The sequence below is a fragment of the Leptonotus elevatus genome, chromosome 18 (assembly GCF_054856555.1).
Source record: "Leptonotus elevatus isolate MCC_2025b chromosome 18, RoL_Lele_1.0, whole genome shotgun sequence".
Classification (NCBI taxonomy): domain Eukaryota; kingdom Metazoa; phylum Chordata; class Actinopteri; order Syngnathiformes; family Syngnathidae; genus Leptonotus; species Leptonotus elevatus.
In genome coordinates this window covers 12,567,225-12,584,876 of record NC_141256.1, presented here as the reverse complement: position 1 = coordinate 12,584,876, position 17,652 = coordinate 12,567,225, and the positions used below count along the sequence as shown (strand labels likewise).

The following is a 17,652-nucleotide window of genomic DNA, read 5'->3' as shown; positions in this document are numbered from 1 at the left end:
TGGGGAGGGGGATCGGAGAGAGTGAAGCGGCAAATGAAACGGTATTAGGTCAATCATGGAGAGAAGAGATTCTGACCACTCAGCTCTCTTTCTCTTAATACGCGTGCGCGCGCACACACACACGCACACACACACACACACACACACACACACACACACACACACAGGCGGTGAACAGTAGCTGTCTTGTCCTGTGCTGACAGGAAAGTGATGAGGGTCACGCTCCTTTTTAAATTCACGTTACGTTCCGAAGCTCTTTCTCTCCTCGCTGTTTCCGCACTGCCAGAGGCCGCCTCCTAAAACACTTGTGCGCGTGTGTGAGTTCATCGAGAGCCGCAGACAGGAGTCTGCAGGGTGCGAACGGAGGAATAAAAGCAATTAAAGCCCAGCTTCGGCATCTGTCTCGTCGCAGCAGTCAGACATTTTTAGCCCGGCCTGACTTGTAATAGATTCTATTGATTTGGAGTCATAATACTTGAATGTATACCGCGTTCCCGCTGTTCCCGACTCTGTTTGAGGTTGTCAAATTTTGTCAGTAAAGTGACCTGGAAGTGGTGTGAATATTAAGAGGAGAGCGGCAACTTCCACAGTGGAAGCATTCATTCTCACAGCTGCATTTCTGGACACACACAGGTTTGTGTGTGTGTGTTTTCAGCTGTTATCTATGATTGCAATCACCTCCCTAGAATAAAAATAGCCTCACAGCCTCTTCGCGCGGGGGGGGGGGGGGGGGGGGGTTCACAAGGCTTATTCCATACCTTAGTGCGGTGCTTAAGTATTAGAAGCTGTGACATTGTGACAGTGATCTTAGCAGCCAGTGGCACTGTTGGGCTCCAGATTCTTCTGACTCCTCCAAAATGTAATCGTAGTAATAGTGAACATATCGCTGCAGGTCCTAAAATGTCCTAAAATGTGTATATTGTTTGTACCTGTGCTGCCTGTGATTTCATTCAACTTGAAAGCCAAAAGCCCGAACATAAACCGAGTAGTCTTGAATCTATTGTTTTATTTATTTATTTCAGATAAATCCCCTCATTTCCTGCGCCTCGGAGATGTTGAGGTGAACGCCGGTCAGAACGCCAGCTTTCAGTGTATCGCAACTGGACGAGATACAACCAACAATAAGCTCTGGCTTCAGGTAAAAAAAAAATGTGCATCAGAATAATTTTTCGGTGGATTTGTGCAGTTACTACTGCTGAATTTACCGTTTTTCATTTGTAAACCTTAAAATTAATAAACCGCTGCGAAATCATTGTTGACCATATACTGTACCTTGGCACATGGACATTCCTTTCTTGCATAATGTATATTGCGTATTATAAATAAATAAATGGAACTGTAAACATAATCTATTAAACACACACAATAACACACATATAAAGAGAACACGGTTCATGGAATAGTAAATTGACAAATGCACTCCAGGCCATACATTCTGGCAGCTAATAGATGTTGATTTCATTACAGCTCTATTGTAGTCATGACCTTCAAACCTGTTGTCAGTGAGGATGATGTACAACTTAGTCTAGTGTGCGTGTGGGGGGGGGGGGGGGTGCATTGCTTCCTCAAGAATCTGATCAGGACTGTAAGACCCGTGCCTGTCTCCATCTCTGCTCAATAGCGGCGAAACGGAGAAGACATCCCCGTGTCTCAGAGGAAGAACATCAACCACCGACGGTTCTCCGCCTCATTCCATCTCAACGAAGTCACCAATCAGGATCAAGATCTGTACCGCTGCGTCACCCAGTCGGAACGCGGCTCAGGGGTGTCCAACTTCGCCGGGCTTATCGTCAGAGGTGAGGGTTGATTGAAAGTTGGTCTCAATTTATGCTGACATTTTTTTCGGTGATTAGAAAATGGGCAAACTTCATTTACTCTTGTTGATTTTCCCCGTAGTCGATGTGAGGAAATTTAGAAAGTAGAGTTGTCAAAATTAGTGCATTAATTTTTTGTTAATTTAAAGTTCCTTTAACAGCACTATTTTTTTTAACACGTGATTAATAGTAATAAATAAATAAGTAATACATTTTATAATAATGCATATATTGGTGAAGACTGGGGTCAAGTTGTATTTTGCGATTTTAAAAGTGTGTAGAATTTACTAAATTACTTACTGACTGAAAAATGTACTGTCACCAATGTCTTACAAATGCAACTATGCCATCTCGTGGCAGAAAAATTACCTCAACACAAATCGGTATCACACTCATTTTTTACAGTACATCTCTTTAATTTTAACTCAATTTTATGAATTATTATGAAATTACTGTATCAATGACTAAAAGAGGCAGCCATATTTCTATTAGTTTAACATTTTCTTTCCACTTTTATGTTAACAAGCGTATGAAAAAAAAGTATTTTGTTGTACATTTTATTGTACATTTAGATATAAAATTTGTAATTAATTTTGAGTTAACTATTGAAGTAATGCGATTAATTACAATTCAAAATTTTAATCGTCTGACGCCCCTAGCAGGAAGTGTAGTAAAAGGCCTAATCCCTAATCGACACCATCACATGCAACCGTCTCCTGCATGAAGGACCACCTTGGCGGAAAGTAACCCACAAAAATAAGAAAGCTGTACTTAAAATATTAAAACAATCATCCATCCAGCGTCGCTACCCGATAAAATATATCTCGCATAATATTGACTAACAGGGACAAGATTGAGTGTGTATGCGCCTACGCATGGCGGAGTGTGTGTGTATGCACATGCTTCATCTGTCATGTGCAGTTGACATGCGGTTAATAAGGTGTCACCGATGTGTGTTTGCCACAAGATTCTTTATTCACTCGCATTGAATAGCTCGCATATTCAGATGATCTCCCAGGGAGGGCATAGAAACGCACAGGCTAAAGGCGAGGGACATTCCGGAGTGACAGAAAGGGAGGCGGTGAATAGAATAAAAAATGGTATGTGTAAATAGTCAGCTCATTATCCAAAGAATATACCCATTTCACAATGAGGGCTATGTCTGAATATGTAAACAGAGGAACAGTCTCATAGTTGTTATTCTGCATAAGATATGGCAGCAGTGGAAGAAACGTGCTGAATATTAACCAACACAGGTAACTCGGTTTTGACATTGTCCATCACGATGATTTAACGTATAAGTCGATAAGTTGTAGTTGATAAGTTGACTCCAAAGAAAGACTGACATAAATGTAAGACAAAAGTTCTCTTATATCCTGGAAAAAGAGGTTGTGTGGAATTCAAATAATTCATATCCTTGATAAATAAATAAAAATCTATCCACCAAATACATCCAACAGTTATGGGCAGGTATGGCCAGTAATTATATATGCTGAAATTTATGTTTCTTTTCAAACAGCAAACAAAAAAGTCGATGACATGTTGCTGGTATTTTAGTAATTATAGTGATTTTTTTTCTTTCCTTTTTCCCCAAATACACGAAAGAGGATTTTTTTTTGAAAAATAAATAGAAGGGTAAGTGAGGCGCACAGCAGGATCCTGTTGTCTAATCACGACTGCCACCCATCTAGATGATGATAATGATGAAAAATACATTCAGGCTCAGCAAGGGCATTTTATGCTTGAAATCAAGGTGCTTTTCCAAGCTGTTTGTGCATCTCTGAGGGGATATAGGCACACACAAAAAAATATGTTAATCCCATCTGGATGTGCGAAGGGGGTATCACAATAAAGAAATGATGGAAGGGGAGCCACTTCATGTTTATTTATTCGCAATATTAAGACGACAAAGAAATAGTGACGTGTTTTTTTTTTTACCTATTAAAAAGTATGTGGTTTTATTATCTATACAGGACCCTGTATACGTGGACAAACCTTAGCTGCATTAACGCTAAGCGTCTTTATTTTAATATGCAGCATCCTGAGTTTGAATACATATCTCATTGTGAAAGCGGCAGAGAGGGAGTTTGGGGAAATTAAGTGAGGAGAATGAATCTATGCTAATCTGGAGAAGAAGAAAAAACAGAAGAAAAGAACACAGGAGCCTGTAGATATGACTTGTATACATCAGCAGTGGGACATTGATCCAGCTTTGATTTCCGGATTCAGCAAGTGGTCCGCTGTGAGATTTTTCCTGTGAGCAGGTACGCACAGGCCCAGGCCACAGATATGTATGTAGATGACAGAGATGTGCTATCATCTGCTCTCCCCTGTGTGTGTGTGTGGCGGTGTGTGCGTGTGTGTGTGCGCCGAGCCTGTCAGGAACACATTTTTACTGGCACAAATGTGAGATGGGACATCTGACTTGGGATTCCCACATCACTCCTGTGTCGATGTTTTTGTCTTTCGCAAGCAGGGAGAAATGACAAACGTCTTGTTTAGCAAATCATTTGTTGACAGCTTTTACGTCTATTCATCAATCATCTGTTTCATTTAGCTCCACAGACAGCCTTACTATGAATTGATTGCACTGTCCCAAAATGTAGACAAGGAACTTGTGGCTGATCAATCTTTTTGATCACTAGAAGTAAGAAAATAGATGAACAAATGTTACTGCTCCACAGGCGTTGATGGTAATAATGTTCGCACACAAAAAAACATTGGAACGTTAAAACAAAGGAAAAAGTCATGTTTTTATAGCATAATCTTATGGTGGGGGGGAAGTCAGATTGTTGACAGGACATACCGATACTAGTACGAATACTGAACTCTTTATAGTTCCGGATACCCTAAATACCGAAACCAATATTACTTTCAATACATACAATATAAAAAAAATTTTTTAAAACAATGACTGATCATTTTAAAGAAAGACCTATACAGTATATCCCAAAATAGCATTTTTCCTTAAAATTTCATGAAAACAATAGCAATTTTCTATTCTTCAAATTTCCTGACGGTCACAAGATGCCAGCCGAGAATGGTATTGACCGCCGTCACAAGAACCGACATTTCGAAATTAGGCCTGGTGTTGGCCGGATACCAATACCTGGTTATCGTATTTACTCGCCCCATTTTACTGTTTTGAAAGTAAAGGTGCAATGTTATTAGAATAAAGTTGCAATATTATGAGGATAAAATTATAATGTTATGAAAAAAAGATTATGTTGCAATTTTATTACAAACTTAGTATTACGAGAAAAAATGTTTTTGCCGTAGAATTAAGTTGTAATATTATGAGAAAGAACTGTGGCAAAATTACAAGAATAAAGTTGGAATTTTTAGAATTATTTGAAACAATATAATTACGCAAGTTATTTTTGGATAAAACTAAATTTATTAAATTCGTTATTTTAAAAATGTAAAAAGGTGCAAATGTTTAAATTTAAACAACTCACAATTAGCATGAATAATTTTTCTTTTTTTACGATCTTGTAATTGTGGAGTTTAATAATTGAAATTGTAATTGAATTTCGATTAATTGCACAGCCCTACGAGAATACATTATAATGGTATACGAATAATAAACATTTTATGAGGAAAAACATTCCAAAGATTAAAAGTTTCAATATTATGAGAACAAAGTAATGTTGGAAAAATATATTGACGAATTGACGAATATAAGTCACAAGCGAAGTTTTTTTTTAAGTTAGAATATGACTATGACTTAGACTTTTTCAGGGTGGTCTTCATATACTCCCTTACCGATTTTTTTATATTGTTTTAAATGATACACAGCAAATAAGTTTACCATGTAGTTTGGAGTCAAATATTTCTTGCGACGCAGCCGTTTCATACAGTATAAGAATTGCGCGTGTGTGTTAAGTCTTAAGTCTTAAGAAAGTGGAAGAATCGGTTCGTGTGTATTTACTATCCATACTGGTAAAGTGTATGTTTGTTTTTTTGTCAGTAGTTGTTTTGTCAGAATGCAGCTCTAATAAAGCCTTGCCCTCTGGTTCCTATAGTGACAGAGCACATCATCATGACACACACACACTCACCGCCATGCCAGCTTGCATTATGCGCAAGCCGTGGCCTAAAAAGCTCCTGCAATGTTACTGTCACGCACGCACGCACGCACACGTGCTTGCAAACACACTGGAATCCATACAAGCCGTCCTGTACTTGTACAGAACAAACTTGAACAATGTTGTTTTTTGCTCTTAGAACCTCAAACATGCGTACTCATGCAAGTGATTGTGACAGCTGGAGCTCGGGAGAGAATCTTTCCGATTGTTGATCGCCACTACGAAACCGCACACATCCACTGCTCTCGTGGAGGTCGCGTGTCCTCCAGTGCGTCTCGAGTGATGTCAGTAGCGCTTTGCGAAGACTAAACTTTATTGACAAGGTTGCTGACGTTGGAAACCGATGCCTGCTAGGCTCAAGTCACCACGGCTAGTCAAATCTTTCTGTCACTTTTTCCTTCTTTTGCTTAGGATTTTTTTTTGTCCTTAGGTCTGTTTCTCTTCCATACTTTTTTTTCCTGCTTTTTTTTTTGTTTGTATTTTTTTGCCCTTTTTTGATCCATTGTTTCTTTCTTATGTATCTTTTATTTACTTTTAATCTTCCCAGGAATATAGAGGAAAAAATAAGGGAAATAACCTGCAGAAAAATTCATATAAAATGAATCAATTAAGGAAAGCCGAAATTAATGGGGAAAAAGGAGGACAAGAATTCCGGATAAAAGGGATAAAAAGTCTAAAGATTATCTACAAGATTCATTCATTGAATCATGCGATGTGTCAGAATGAACACAAAAAACACACATTTCGCCAGTATTTGTTTACTTTATAATTTACATGTGACCCCAAAAACGGATTCACACATGATTAATAATACAAAAGATTGTGACAACAAACCCATCTCATCGCATCAACACCATTGATGATTTGTTATGTTTTTGGGTCAACTGTACAAATGTCAAATAATGAATAAAAAAAGACTGAAAATCAAAAGCAAGACGCCAACTTCAGCACAGTTCTCTCTGGAGTCGCATGATTGATGACCCACTTAAGCATCTTCCTGCTTTATTTCTATTTCTATTATTTATGTTTCAGATAAGTCGCTCGGTTTAAACTAACACACAATCATGCATTCTCATCAACACACAAAAGATTGAATTGTTTCAATAGCGTCATCTTTTTGCTTTTAGTTCCCACTTTTATTATCATCATATTGTTTTTATTTGAAGCCGTCGCGTTTTCTCAACTTAGCTTCAACATTCATTATCTGAAATCCAGCTAGCGTACTGTCAAACTGCACTGTTTCATGTCTTTTCAGCCTGACAGCCACATTCAACACACTTTCAAATGCGCCGTAACACAAATATAACCAAACGTGCATATGCGCGCAGGAGGGAAGAGACGTGATGGTAATGTGCGGTATTATTAAAAAGTAGTGCTGGAACAATGAACCCACGCACACACCAACGCAAACAATTTAGATCATACTTTGTATATGATAAGTCGGCAGAACAAATGCACTTTTCTATATAGGCTGAGAGAGACCGATGGAATCTATTTGATTTACTGAAAGTGCTATATAGTATGTGTGCAAGGGTTATTTTGTTATACATATTTCAGGGTTTCCCCCAGCAAATATTGCTAAACCTGGTGGTCAGGGACGTACTGGGAAGAAAGATTGGGCACGGGAAAATAGTTGTCATTGTTTGCGGACAACAAACCACAAGTGCCGAATACTATTTGTTAACCGGGAGGTATGACGCTGCACAATGAGGGGGCAAAAAAAAGTCTGGCGGCCCACCAGGCCTATGAAACACTGGGGCAAACACTGTATTTATTTATGTAGATGTCAACTATGTAATTTGTTGTTTTTACGTCAGTGTGAACTAGAGCTTTCAAAATTAATCGACGACTATTTTAATCGAGTAATAGTTTGGAGCCATTGTTTTAATTCAAAATTATCCGAATCCTCTTATTTCAGATTTTTGAAGTCCTTCATGAAAGAAGGCTGATTATCTTCTATGTTTAATCAAAATTTGCAAACATCTGTTTGTACTTGACCGAACTGGTAACATAATACAACATCAATCCCCTTTTGCAAAATTAACTAATTCCCTCCCAGCCATTTTCACTGAAGCAACCCCCTTCGCTCCCATCTGTTTTACTGGATTTTGACTGATTATGCAAGGCCCACAGAATTTTGTGTTCTATTGCTATAAAAACATGGAATCTACCAAAAGAAAGGTTTGAGTCTTTTCTTTCATCAGAAAAAAAAAGTATATTTCTATCAGTTTAGGTTTCATCATTATTCACAAATCTGTTTAAAACAGTGGTGAAAACAGCTTGTTGGAACATGGCCCTGGTTGATCTCTTACACTCTGCTCCCACCTGCTGGCTGTTTTTGTAATACCTACCATTCTTCCGTTCAGAGGCGGCATCAAATCCTTCTGTATGCTCTAACATAGAAAAAAACCAAAACTGAAAATTTTATAAATATTATTTGGGGACCATGGTAAGATTTAAAATAGAACGTATTTATACGTTTTTGGGAGCAAATGAGTTAAAATGAATCTGATTAATCGATTGAATAATTGTCAAATTAATCCATTTTTTAAATATTCAATAGTGACAGCACTAGTGTGAACATTTACTGGCACATAAATAGAGTACAATCAAATCAATACAGGCTACACCGTTTTTAAAAATACTACTGCTTGTCTACATAACATGTACTTTTAGAACTCCTGGGGGAGAAAAATAGACCAACAAACTCAATATGGACCTGAATAAGCACCCGGGGCGCTTTTATTATTTTAATTCACGACAATAAAAAGCCATTAAATGGTGTGAAAGTTAACAGTGTATACTACCACATAATTGTGAAATGAAATAAGAGGCAAGTTTCAGTCCTAACGGCGAATAAAGGCACATTCCATTTGATGATGCAGGTCTACCTTTGCCTTGATTATTTAAAACCCATTAAAACCAGAATAAATCACAACATTTTTGACCGTGTTTGTAGTTTCTGTTGTTCAAAGCCTTTTTGGATGCCTTCTTCCGAAGGCAGATATTCTTTTGATGAGCTGCATCTTCAAAAAGTTGCGCTCGCTTTAATATTATCGTCATTATAATGCAATGCAGCTACCGCCATACACCAAGCCAAGGAAACCGAAGCCATGCATAAAACATCAGCCGTTTGAAAGTACATCCAAATTACATTATGTGATGCGCTACAGCGCTTTATAAATACAATGTAGCATGATATTATTAGCATTAGGAGAGACGGGATTGGTGAATTGGCCTGAAATGAATGTCTAAAAAGCATGAAATATGGACAGAGTATGAGAAGGTGCTATGAATGAAGCTCATTTGGGTAAAAACTACGATCATTTTTTAACTAATACGTGTAACACGGTACATTAAATATGCTGACACATATTGTCAGATCTAATCAGATCAAGCAATTAGCTTTGTCTGTTTAAGCTCTTAAAAGATAAAAAAAAAAAAAAAACAATATCGCCGTGGTGGAATTCAGTTTGAATTGCTGTAACACTTTTTTTTTTTTTTTATATCATCACTGCGACTACAGTACATCCCCAGACTCCCCTGTTCCTTTTGTTGCTTTGTTTTAGTGTGTTCTGCCATTCCCATGTGACTCTGCCGAGCTTTATGTTGATCCTATTCATTGTTTTCTCTCTCCAGAGCCTCCACACCCCATCGCCCCACCGCAGCTGCTCGGCGTCGGGCCTACCTACCTGCTGATTCAGCTCAACGCCAACTCCATATTTGGCGATGGTCCTATTATACTCAAAGAGGTCTGTACTTGCTCTTTGAAGTTGCACTGTACTTTTTACGACACACTTTTCATCGTCGATCAGATGGAATTCTGCTCTTTCAAAACATGAATCAACGCTAAAAATGTCATCACGTGGATCACGATTGTCGAATTCCTTGAACGCGAATTTTCCAAAAGGTGGAGTACCGCATGACGTCAGGCAGCTGGATCGAGACCCACGCAGTCAACTCGCCCAACTATAAGTTATGGCATCTCGACCCGGACACCGAGTATGAGATCAGAGTCTTGCTCACCCGGCCGGGAGAGGGCGGGACAGGCAAGGCCGGACCGCCGCTCATTACACGCACAAAATGTGCAGGTAGGAATCAATGACAAAGACATGATAATCACATGCTTTCGTTCCTATTCAATTAAATATCACGTCAATGTATACATGAGAAATTGGTTTTTAGCCAAGTAGTGCATTTTATTGAGCATGAATTGCTTCAAGACACCATTCAAGAACAAAATTTCAGATCCTGATTAACATGAGCTAAATTTTCATAGCACTAAAAAAAGATGTAAACAAAACAAAAATCACAGATTAGCATTATATACTTTTGTAAAAATGAAGGTGCTGTGGTGTCAGTGATTATTATTATTATTATTATTATTATTATTATTATTATTATTATTATTATTATTATTATTATTATTATTTGCTTTGTTGTATTTTTATGTGACTCCATGTGATTGTATAGGACTGAATTATGTTTAATTGAAGTCCCAACAAGTACACAGTAAATTCTCTCAGGTAAATTTGACTCTATTTAGAGTGGGACCAAATAGACTCCATTTTAGAGTAATATTTACACTTGGAAGAGTGTAAAATAAAAAATTGAAATAAATAAATAAAAGTTACTCAAGGGTTGAGGAACACATTCACGACCTCCAGCTTGGGAGACAGCCGATCTACTCCCTGAGCCACACGATGTTTTTGGTCTCCTTGGGTATAAGCAAACAGTAGGAGGGGCGACGCTCAGGTGGTAGTGAGGCAGTCTCCCAAGTTGACAGTAGTGAGTCCGTTCCTCAACCATAGTGACTTTTTATTTTCAATTCTTAATTTTACTCTTTTCCAATTGTAAATATTACTGAGTCTATTTGGTCCCACTCTATAAATTGAGTCAAATTTACTGTGTACTGTATATGCAAGACAATAGTGATATACGTATTATTAGTAGGACTCCATTAAAACCATCACATTTAATGCTCTTAACTATAAACTTGCTCCAGCCACATGTCCTCCACTTCATCCCTCTCTTCTCTTCATTGCATATTATTCTCCCAGTGGATCAATAGACAGGGGGCAGAAACTCTGTCTGACATTTGTAGGAATAAACGTGTGAAATCAAAACACAGCTGGCCTGGGGGAGCGGGACAGAGCGAGGGCGACTCCGAAGAAAAGCAATGAGAAACAGAATGAGGCGGCAATGATGGGAGATGATGAAAATACACTGGAGTGAAGGAGCGCGCAAGGAGGGGGCTGAGAATGATGAAACTTGTGAAGGAAAATGAAAAAGAGATGAAAATTCATAACTGCGGGGCCTGACTGATGTCTGCCAACCCATGTTTGTGCGAGTGTGAGCCTGCGCGCGCGCGCGTGTGTGTGTTATTGCCTGTGTTTATTGAAAGTGAGGGACTTCTTTCACGCAAGTCGCGTATTGAACAGTTTCCTTTTGGACGGACTGGCAATTAATCTTCTTGTCACTCACAGCTTTGCGTGAACGGCGGTTAACTCATTGTAATCTACACAACGTGTGGGTATTTGTCCATCGGCGCACAATGGAGTAATAAATTATCTTTAAAATAATCCTCTTTGTCCATTAAGTAGAAGACATTTGTGGAGCTTGAGGTGCGAATTATAGATGAGAGGTGAGCTATTTGACTGCACGAAGGGGTCCTTTGGTCAAATATGCTCCCACTCGTGTAGATGTCAAAGCGCTTTTTTTTTTTGCTATACTGCTTTTGATACAAAAAATTGCGTCAAGGAGTCTGTGTGTGAGTGTCTGGGCGAGAGCAGCGGCGGACAGCAGCTTCTGCGTGAGTGTTTTACGGTTCTTTCGGCGTTCCATCGGTGACTGTGGCTCGCCTTTCCCACTTGCGAGGGCATTATAGTAAGTACTAACGATGACCCATGATATAGAGGAGGGGAATATTAGTCAGGCCTGGCTCTGCTGACTTCCCCTTACAATGCACTTTTACAACTTCAGTTTAACCTCAAAAGTCCAATACAATTTATCATTTTTTTTCCAGATTGGATTTGGAAAAATAATTTTGTAACACACGTAACAATGTTACATTTAAAAAATTGTTAATAACGAGGGCTGGGCGATTTTGCCTAAAAATTTAATCTCTGATTTTATCAACAAAAACATTTGATTTATGATTTTATTTTCCTGTTTTTTTGGGGTTGTTTTTTTGCCCATCCTACTTTTTAAGTAAAAAAAAACCCACATTGATAAATGTTCTTCTTTTTTTTTATCGTCCACACAACAAAAAAACATAAAAATTAAAAAATCGATATTTCGCCTAGGCCTACTGTTAACAAAAATAACAACATATTTTTGCTTGTGAAATTGTACAGTATTTGAAAGTAGCACTATTTTTGACAAGGACATTAGATGCGAACAAACCAAACTAATGATTATTTGATTTGTATTGAAGTGACTTGACTGAATACACCCCCCCCCCCCCCCCAACCACCACCCACAAGCACTCCAACATAGTCATCACATGGCGCGTAACATCTTGAAAGAGTACACGGAACGGCGTATCGTATTCCATATGCTAAACGGCATGCTTTCTAGCTTCAATATTGAAATGATGTCACGACGTTTTTCGTGCGCATACGGACAAATGCACACAAACACACCTGGATGTGGAATTGTGCGTGCGTGCCTCCCGATGCGCACATAGCGCTGGAAATGTTATTTAAATGGTAATGATGCCTTTGCCTTCTCTGTTTGGTTAAGTTTGTCTGATCCCACCACCTGTAGTTTACGGAATATTTAACACAAGGTCTTAAAGGGAAACGCGTGCAAAAAACACACGGATCAAATTTGAAACCGGCAACTTTATAAATAGCTGAATCTGTTGCCAATTAAGTTAATAACATCCAGTCATCACAAATGTTGAGATGACAGCAATTATTCCGTCTTCTCTGCACCTCGTCTTCATTTTCTATCCTGACTCCTTTTTTGGGGGGCTTGATTCCACCACACACACACACGCAGACACACTTTTCTCGATTTTCCCTCTGTGGTGATTTATTGCTCTTGTCTGAAGAGTGAAAAATAATAGAGTTGGAGTGAAGAGTTTGCGGTTGGTGAAGTAGCTTTTAATCCAAAAGGCTGAACCGCCAAAATGACACACATGAACATGAACTCATGCTAGGAGGCATTCACGCACACACGAAAAAGTACAAGGGAGTCAGAGCATTTCTGCAATTGCTGCACAAGCTCAGCATCACATGGATTAATGGGGAAAATGGAAGCGCAAAAGTCTCCCATCCCTGCACACAAGCGCATATACAGGGGGACACACACAATATATATCACTTGCGCTTCTTTATCGTTGAGTTGGCAGTGGGCTTCTTTTCAGCGGATGGCCCTTGAAAAAGCAGTCATAAGATTTGCACTTTATACACAGAATACACTTTACGTTGAAGCCATTTTCTGCCAGCGGAACTCAAAACCTCTTTTATCAGAAAACACATCTAAGACCAACTTAAGTGGCTTTTGAGTTAACAATAAACGAGAATTTCATTTTTACTAACTGCTGCTTGTTTTGATCTGGAAATCAGTCCTTCCACTGCGTCTTGAACTCTTGAAGGCACACAACGTAATTAACCCTTTACCGAGGCAAACGCGGATGAAAGCTCACAAGTGCAAATCTGCATCTTTAAGGCGCGACGGAGACGTTTCCAAGTGAGGGCCTGAAACGTAATGAATGGCTTTGGTTTCTTCCTCGTGACAGTGGAAGGATTAGCAAGAACTAATTGGACAGATTAACTTGGATTTGCCTGCATCTCCCGTCAACCTTTTCTGCTCCCTCCAACCCCCGTCCCGTTTTTCTTCAAAAGCATTTTTATTCTATGGGCCTCTGGCTGCATACAGCCTGGCTTCTCCCTGTGGTTTCTGTTGAGAGATTTGTTTTTGTTTTTAATCTTTATTGTATTTCCATTTCATTTAGTTTCATTCCACCGCCTTTGTCTTGCGTTGTTTAATACCAACCTCTGGGTTGGGCTGATATGACGCCCGCCGTCCTCCCTGTTATTGTTGGGTGTTTATTGGTATTGTTGTTGTTTTTCAAAGCTCCCGGCTGTGGAGAACAAAGCCTTTTAGTTCCTACATGAATCCAACCGTTTGTCTGTTTACCGGAGGAGGGGAAAGGGGACAAGGCGGCCTCTGTGGTTTTCCATTGGACCGGGTCCCGTATGACTTTGGCCACGTTCCAGACGAGTTATCGTCGCTCCGCGTTCCTCCTCCTGTTGTCTTCCTTCTTTCCTACACTCCCTTTATCTTTCTTTTGCTCCCTATTGCCTTGGTTTAATTTTCTCTCTGAAATGACTTTCTTTACTCTGAGTAAACAGACATGGACGAGCAGCGATATGGGTTGGGAAATAAAAGGAGCTTTGCTCTTTAGGTTGTGGTCACACTTTTCTCGTTTGGTTTGGTTAGAATGAACGCGATCATCCAAACTCTTGGTTCGTACCGAACAAGCCAACGCTCTAAAAAGAGAATTGTTGAACCAACTTAAAAAAAATCACTCCAATTGGGAACACACGATTGAATTAAGTTAGTCCAAAGTGAATATATTAAGTTTAATTAATTATGAATTCATTAAACTTAATATATTTACCTGAATTCAGTTAATCCAAAGTAACTCCAATCCAAAGTATTACATTTTATGAACTCATGATTAAACTTAATACTGTATATTCACTTTGGACTTACTTAATTCAATCGTGTGTTACCAATTGAAGCCTTTTTTTTTTTAAGTTGGTCAACAATTCAATTTGTGATCTTAAATTGGTTCAACAATTCTCTTTTTAGAGTGTCAAGTACACAATCCAGTGTGAAAATGACAGCATTAAGTAGGGATGGGCGATACCAGGCCTTATTTCATTATCGGTATTTGTGATTCGTGAAGACCCCTTTCGTGACATCTGAGCTGTTGAAACTCACAAAATATAAAACAAGGAATGTATCAAACCCAGCCGGTATTTTCATTTGGAAACTTTGACCTTTGGTATCTCACGAATGCAGTCCAATCGGGTTTTGACTTGACGGCTACGCTTTTCATGAAAATGACTCTTAGGACCTCAATCAAGCAGAAGGAAGACTGAACGATCAATAACACAAGTTTTAATCACAATGAAGTCAGTCAGCTGCTTTTATTACTGATTTGGCCAAGCAAAAAAAAAACTGTCAAGACAGAAGGCGAGAGACAACTAGGAAGGAATTCAAGGGAGAGTCGACTATTTAAATGTCATCTATCCACGAACAGCTTTTCACATTAACGGGCAATGATGTTTTCACGGCTGACAATTACCTGCAGTGCTGTCTTCTTCCCTTCATCTCCATCTTCTTTTATTTCTTTTTTTGTTTCCTCTCACGTCTTTATGTGTTTCTATTAGTGAGCCATTTGAATCGTAATGTCAAACCATAGTAGCCGCGCGTGTGTGTGTGTGTGTGTGAGAGACTTGCCCTTGACAATACATTCTTATCAGCGGTATGGAGGTGTGTATGTAATGTGCACAGTTGAGAGGAGATTACACTGACGTACAGTCGTGTCATGGAGACCCTTCCGATACAAAACCATAAACAATAGTGACCCTAATCGTAGGTCAACCAAAGATTGCCCCAAAGCTGAGGGACACACTTTGTGCAAGCTTAACCAGAGTTATGGCTCCAGGCACCATGAGACACACACACACACACACACAAACACACACACACATATTTTGGGGTAATAACAGTGTGTCAGCGATGTGTCTCGCTCGCATGTGCGGTGAGCGACGGACAGATAATGGCTTGTCAACAGAAGCGACAAGTTTGTGTCCTTGTGCTGTCTCCTCTAAGAGGGAAGACATGCAAACTTGTTTCTCCATTTAACACGATCTCTCAGGTTCCTTTTGTGTTATTGTTACAAATGATAGCCAAAGAAAAAGCCAAACCGTTTTTCTGAAGTCACGCAGGATTTGCTGACATCATGCTCGATGGGTGTTTCAACATACTTGCATACATACGGTCCTCAAAAATGTACGTTTCTCGTTATAGAGCCCATGCGTACTCCAAAGAGGCTGAAGATCGCTGAGACCAGGGCCCGCCTGATAGCGGTGGACTGGGAATCGTTGGGTTACAACATCACCCGTTGTCATACCTTCAACGTCACCATCTGTTACCACTACATGACAGCAAACAACCGCAGCAAGGCCGACTGCCTGGACATGGACCCCAAAGGTACCGGTACCTGCAATGTGTTTGCGTACCTACACCACCATTCAGACCTTTTCTATTTTATGTATTTGTATTTGAATGTTTTATGGTATTTTTAACTTTTGTTCTTTGCAGCACCACGTCACATCGTAGGAAATCTGCCACCTTACACCAACGTCAGTCTGAAGATGATTTTGACCAATCCAGAGGGACGGAAAGAGAGTGATGAAACAATCATCCAAACTGATGAAGATGGTAGGATATGTCCCAGTACAAGAATGGCACTCGAAGAGAGAAAAAAATACAATCAATTTGGGGAATGTGTCTTTATGCATATTTAGTAGCGCAAATTGAACCACTTTGTATCTTTTCTTCGAACAGTTCCAGGTCCAGTTCCCACGCAATCTGTAAGAGCCACACCATTTGAGGATAGAATTCTTCTCTACTGGAAGGAGCCATCAGAGCCCAATGGAGTCATCATGCAATATGAGGTAGCGATCAACAGAAAAGAACTGGACCTATTAGGGTTGTATGCTGCAGATACCGATCATATGGATTCAGATGTCAACTTGGTTGATTGTTTTTTTTTACGACTATCTTCACTCACCAAGTGTTTATTTTTCATATACTGTATTGTGTTAAATTTGTTGATTTGAAGCTTTTTTACATATAACGAAAAGCATTGAGCAACATATGCCAAATCCAGGGAATTCATCCGGTCCTGATGGGTTGCCGATCGAACTGTACACGACTAAGTACCTATTATAAAAATGTTGTATATCCATCTTTGCCCTGCCACAGATCAGCTACAGCGGTCTACGTTCTTTCGATCCGTCAGTGCCCCTCCAGCGGCCGGGACTCACGGCTCTGCCGTCCAACGCGACCCACCACCTCTTCTCCCAGCTGCACCCGGGGGTCACTTACCAGCTCTCCATACGAGCATCCACCTCCAAGGGATTTGGTCCTGCCACCACTCTGAACGTGACTACTAATATTTCAGGTAGGAAATAATCCATTCATCACCTCCATACAGTATTGTTAGGTCAGAAGTCACTTGTGATGTAAACGTGTCATCTGTCTTTAGCCCCAACCATAGATGAGTATGATGGATCAGAGGCCTTTCTCAATGAAACTGCCACAACCATCACTGTTCTGCTGAAACCGGCGCAGGCGAAAGGAGCACCTATAAGGTAATGCATCGATATATAACGTACAGTATAACCTTTCAATTTGCCTGGCAAATGCAACATTGTAGAGCAGAAACGAGGTTTTTATTCCCCACACAACCTTGTAATGACTCACTTTTGAAATTGTTGTGCAAATCTATACAGTAATTATTCATAATTGTGTGTATACACAGCTGCAGAAATATAACATTTGATGTTTCTTACAGTGCGTACCAGATTGTAGTGGAGGAAGTGAATCCCCGGCGAACACGTCGCCAAGCCTCCTCTGACTGTTTTGAGGTAGTCTACAATACTCATTATCTAAACTTTTTTACTAAATGACGATTATGATCTCTATCTTTCTTAAGTACA

General features: G+C 39.5%; 1 protein-coding gene across 15 annotated transcripts in view; it reads left to right on the top strand.

Annotated features, from left to right (window-relative positions):
• Nucleotides 1-17,652, top strand: part of ptprk (protein tyrosine phosphatase receptor type K) — a 78,963-nt gene that overhangs the window by 40,171 nt on the left and 21,140 nt on the right. For all 15 annotated transcript variants that reach the window (XM_086060575.1, XM_086060577.1, XM_086060574.1 and 12 more), the window contains 10 exons: nucleotides 1,023-1,138; nucleotides 1,622-1,796; nucleotides 9,542-9,654; nucleotides 9,813-9,993; nucleotides 15,956-16,138; nucleotides 16,250-16,369; nucleotides 16,496-16,605; nucleotides 16,916-17,114; nucleotides 17,199-17,304; nucleotides 17,508-17,580. In XM_086060575.1, the coding sequence (XP_085916701.1) occupies nucleotides 1,023-1,138; nucleotides 1,622-1,796; nucleotides 9,542-9,654; nucleotides 9,813-9,993; nucleotides 15,956-16,138; nucleotides 16,250-16,369; nucleotides 16,496-16,605; nucleotides 16,916-17,114; nucleotides 17,199-17,304; nucleotides 17,508-17,580 (1,376 nt within the window). The remainder of the gene's footprint in view (nucleotides 1-1,022; nucleotides 1,139-1,621; nucleotides 1,797-9,541; nucleotides 9,655-9,812; nucleotides 9,994-15,955; nucleotides 16,139-16,249; nucleotides 16,370-16,495; nucleotides 16,606-16,915; nucleotides 17,115-17,198; nucleotides 17,305-17,507; nucleotides 17,581-17,652) is intronic.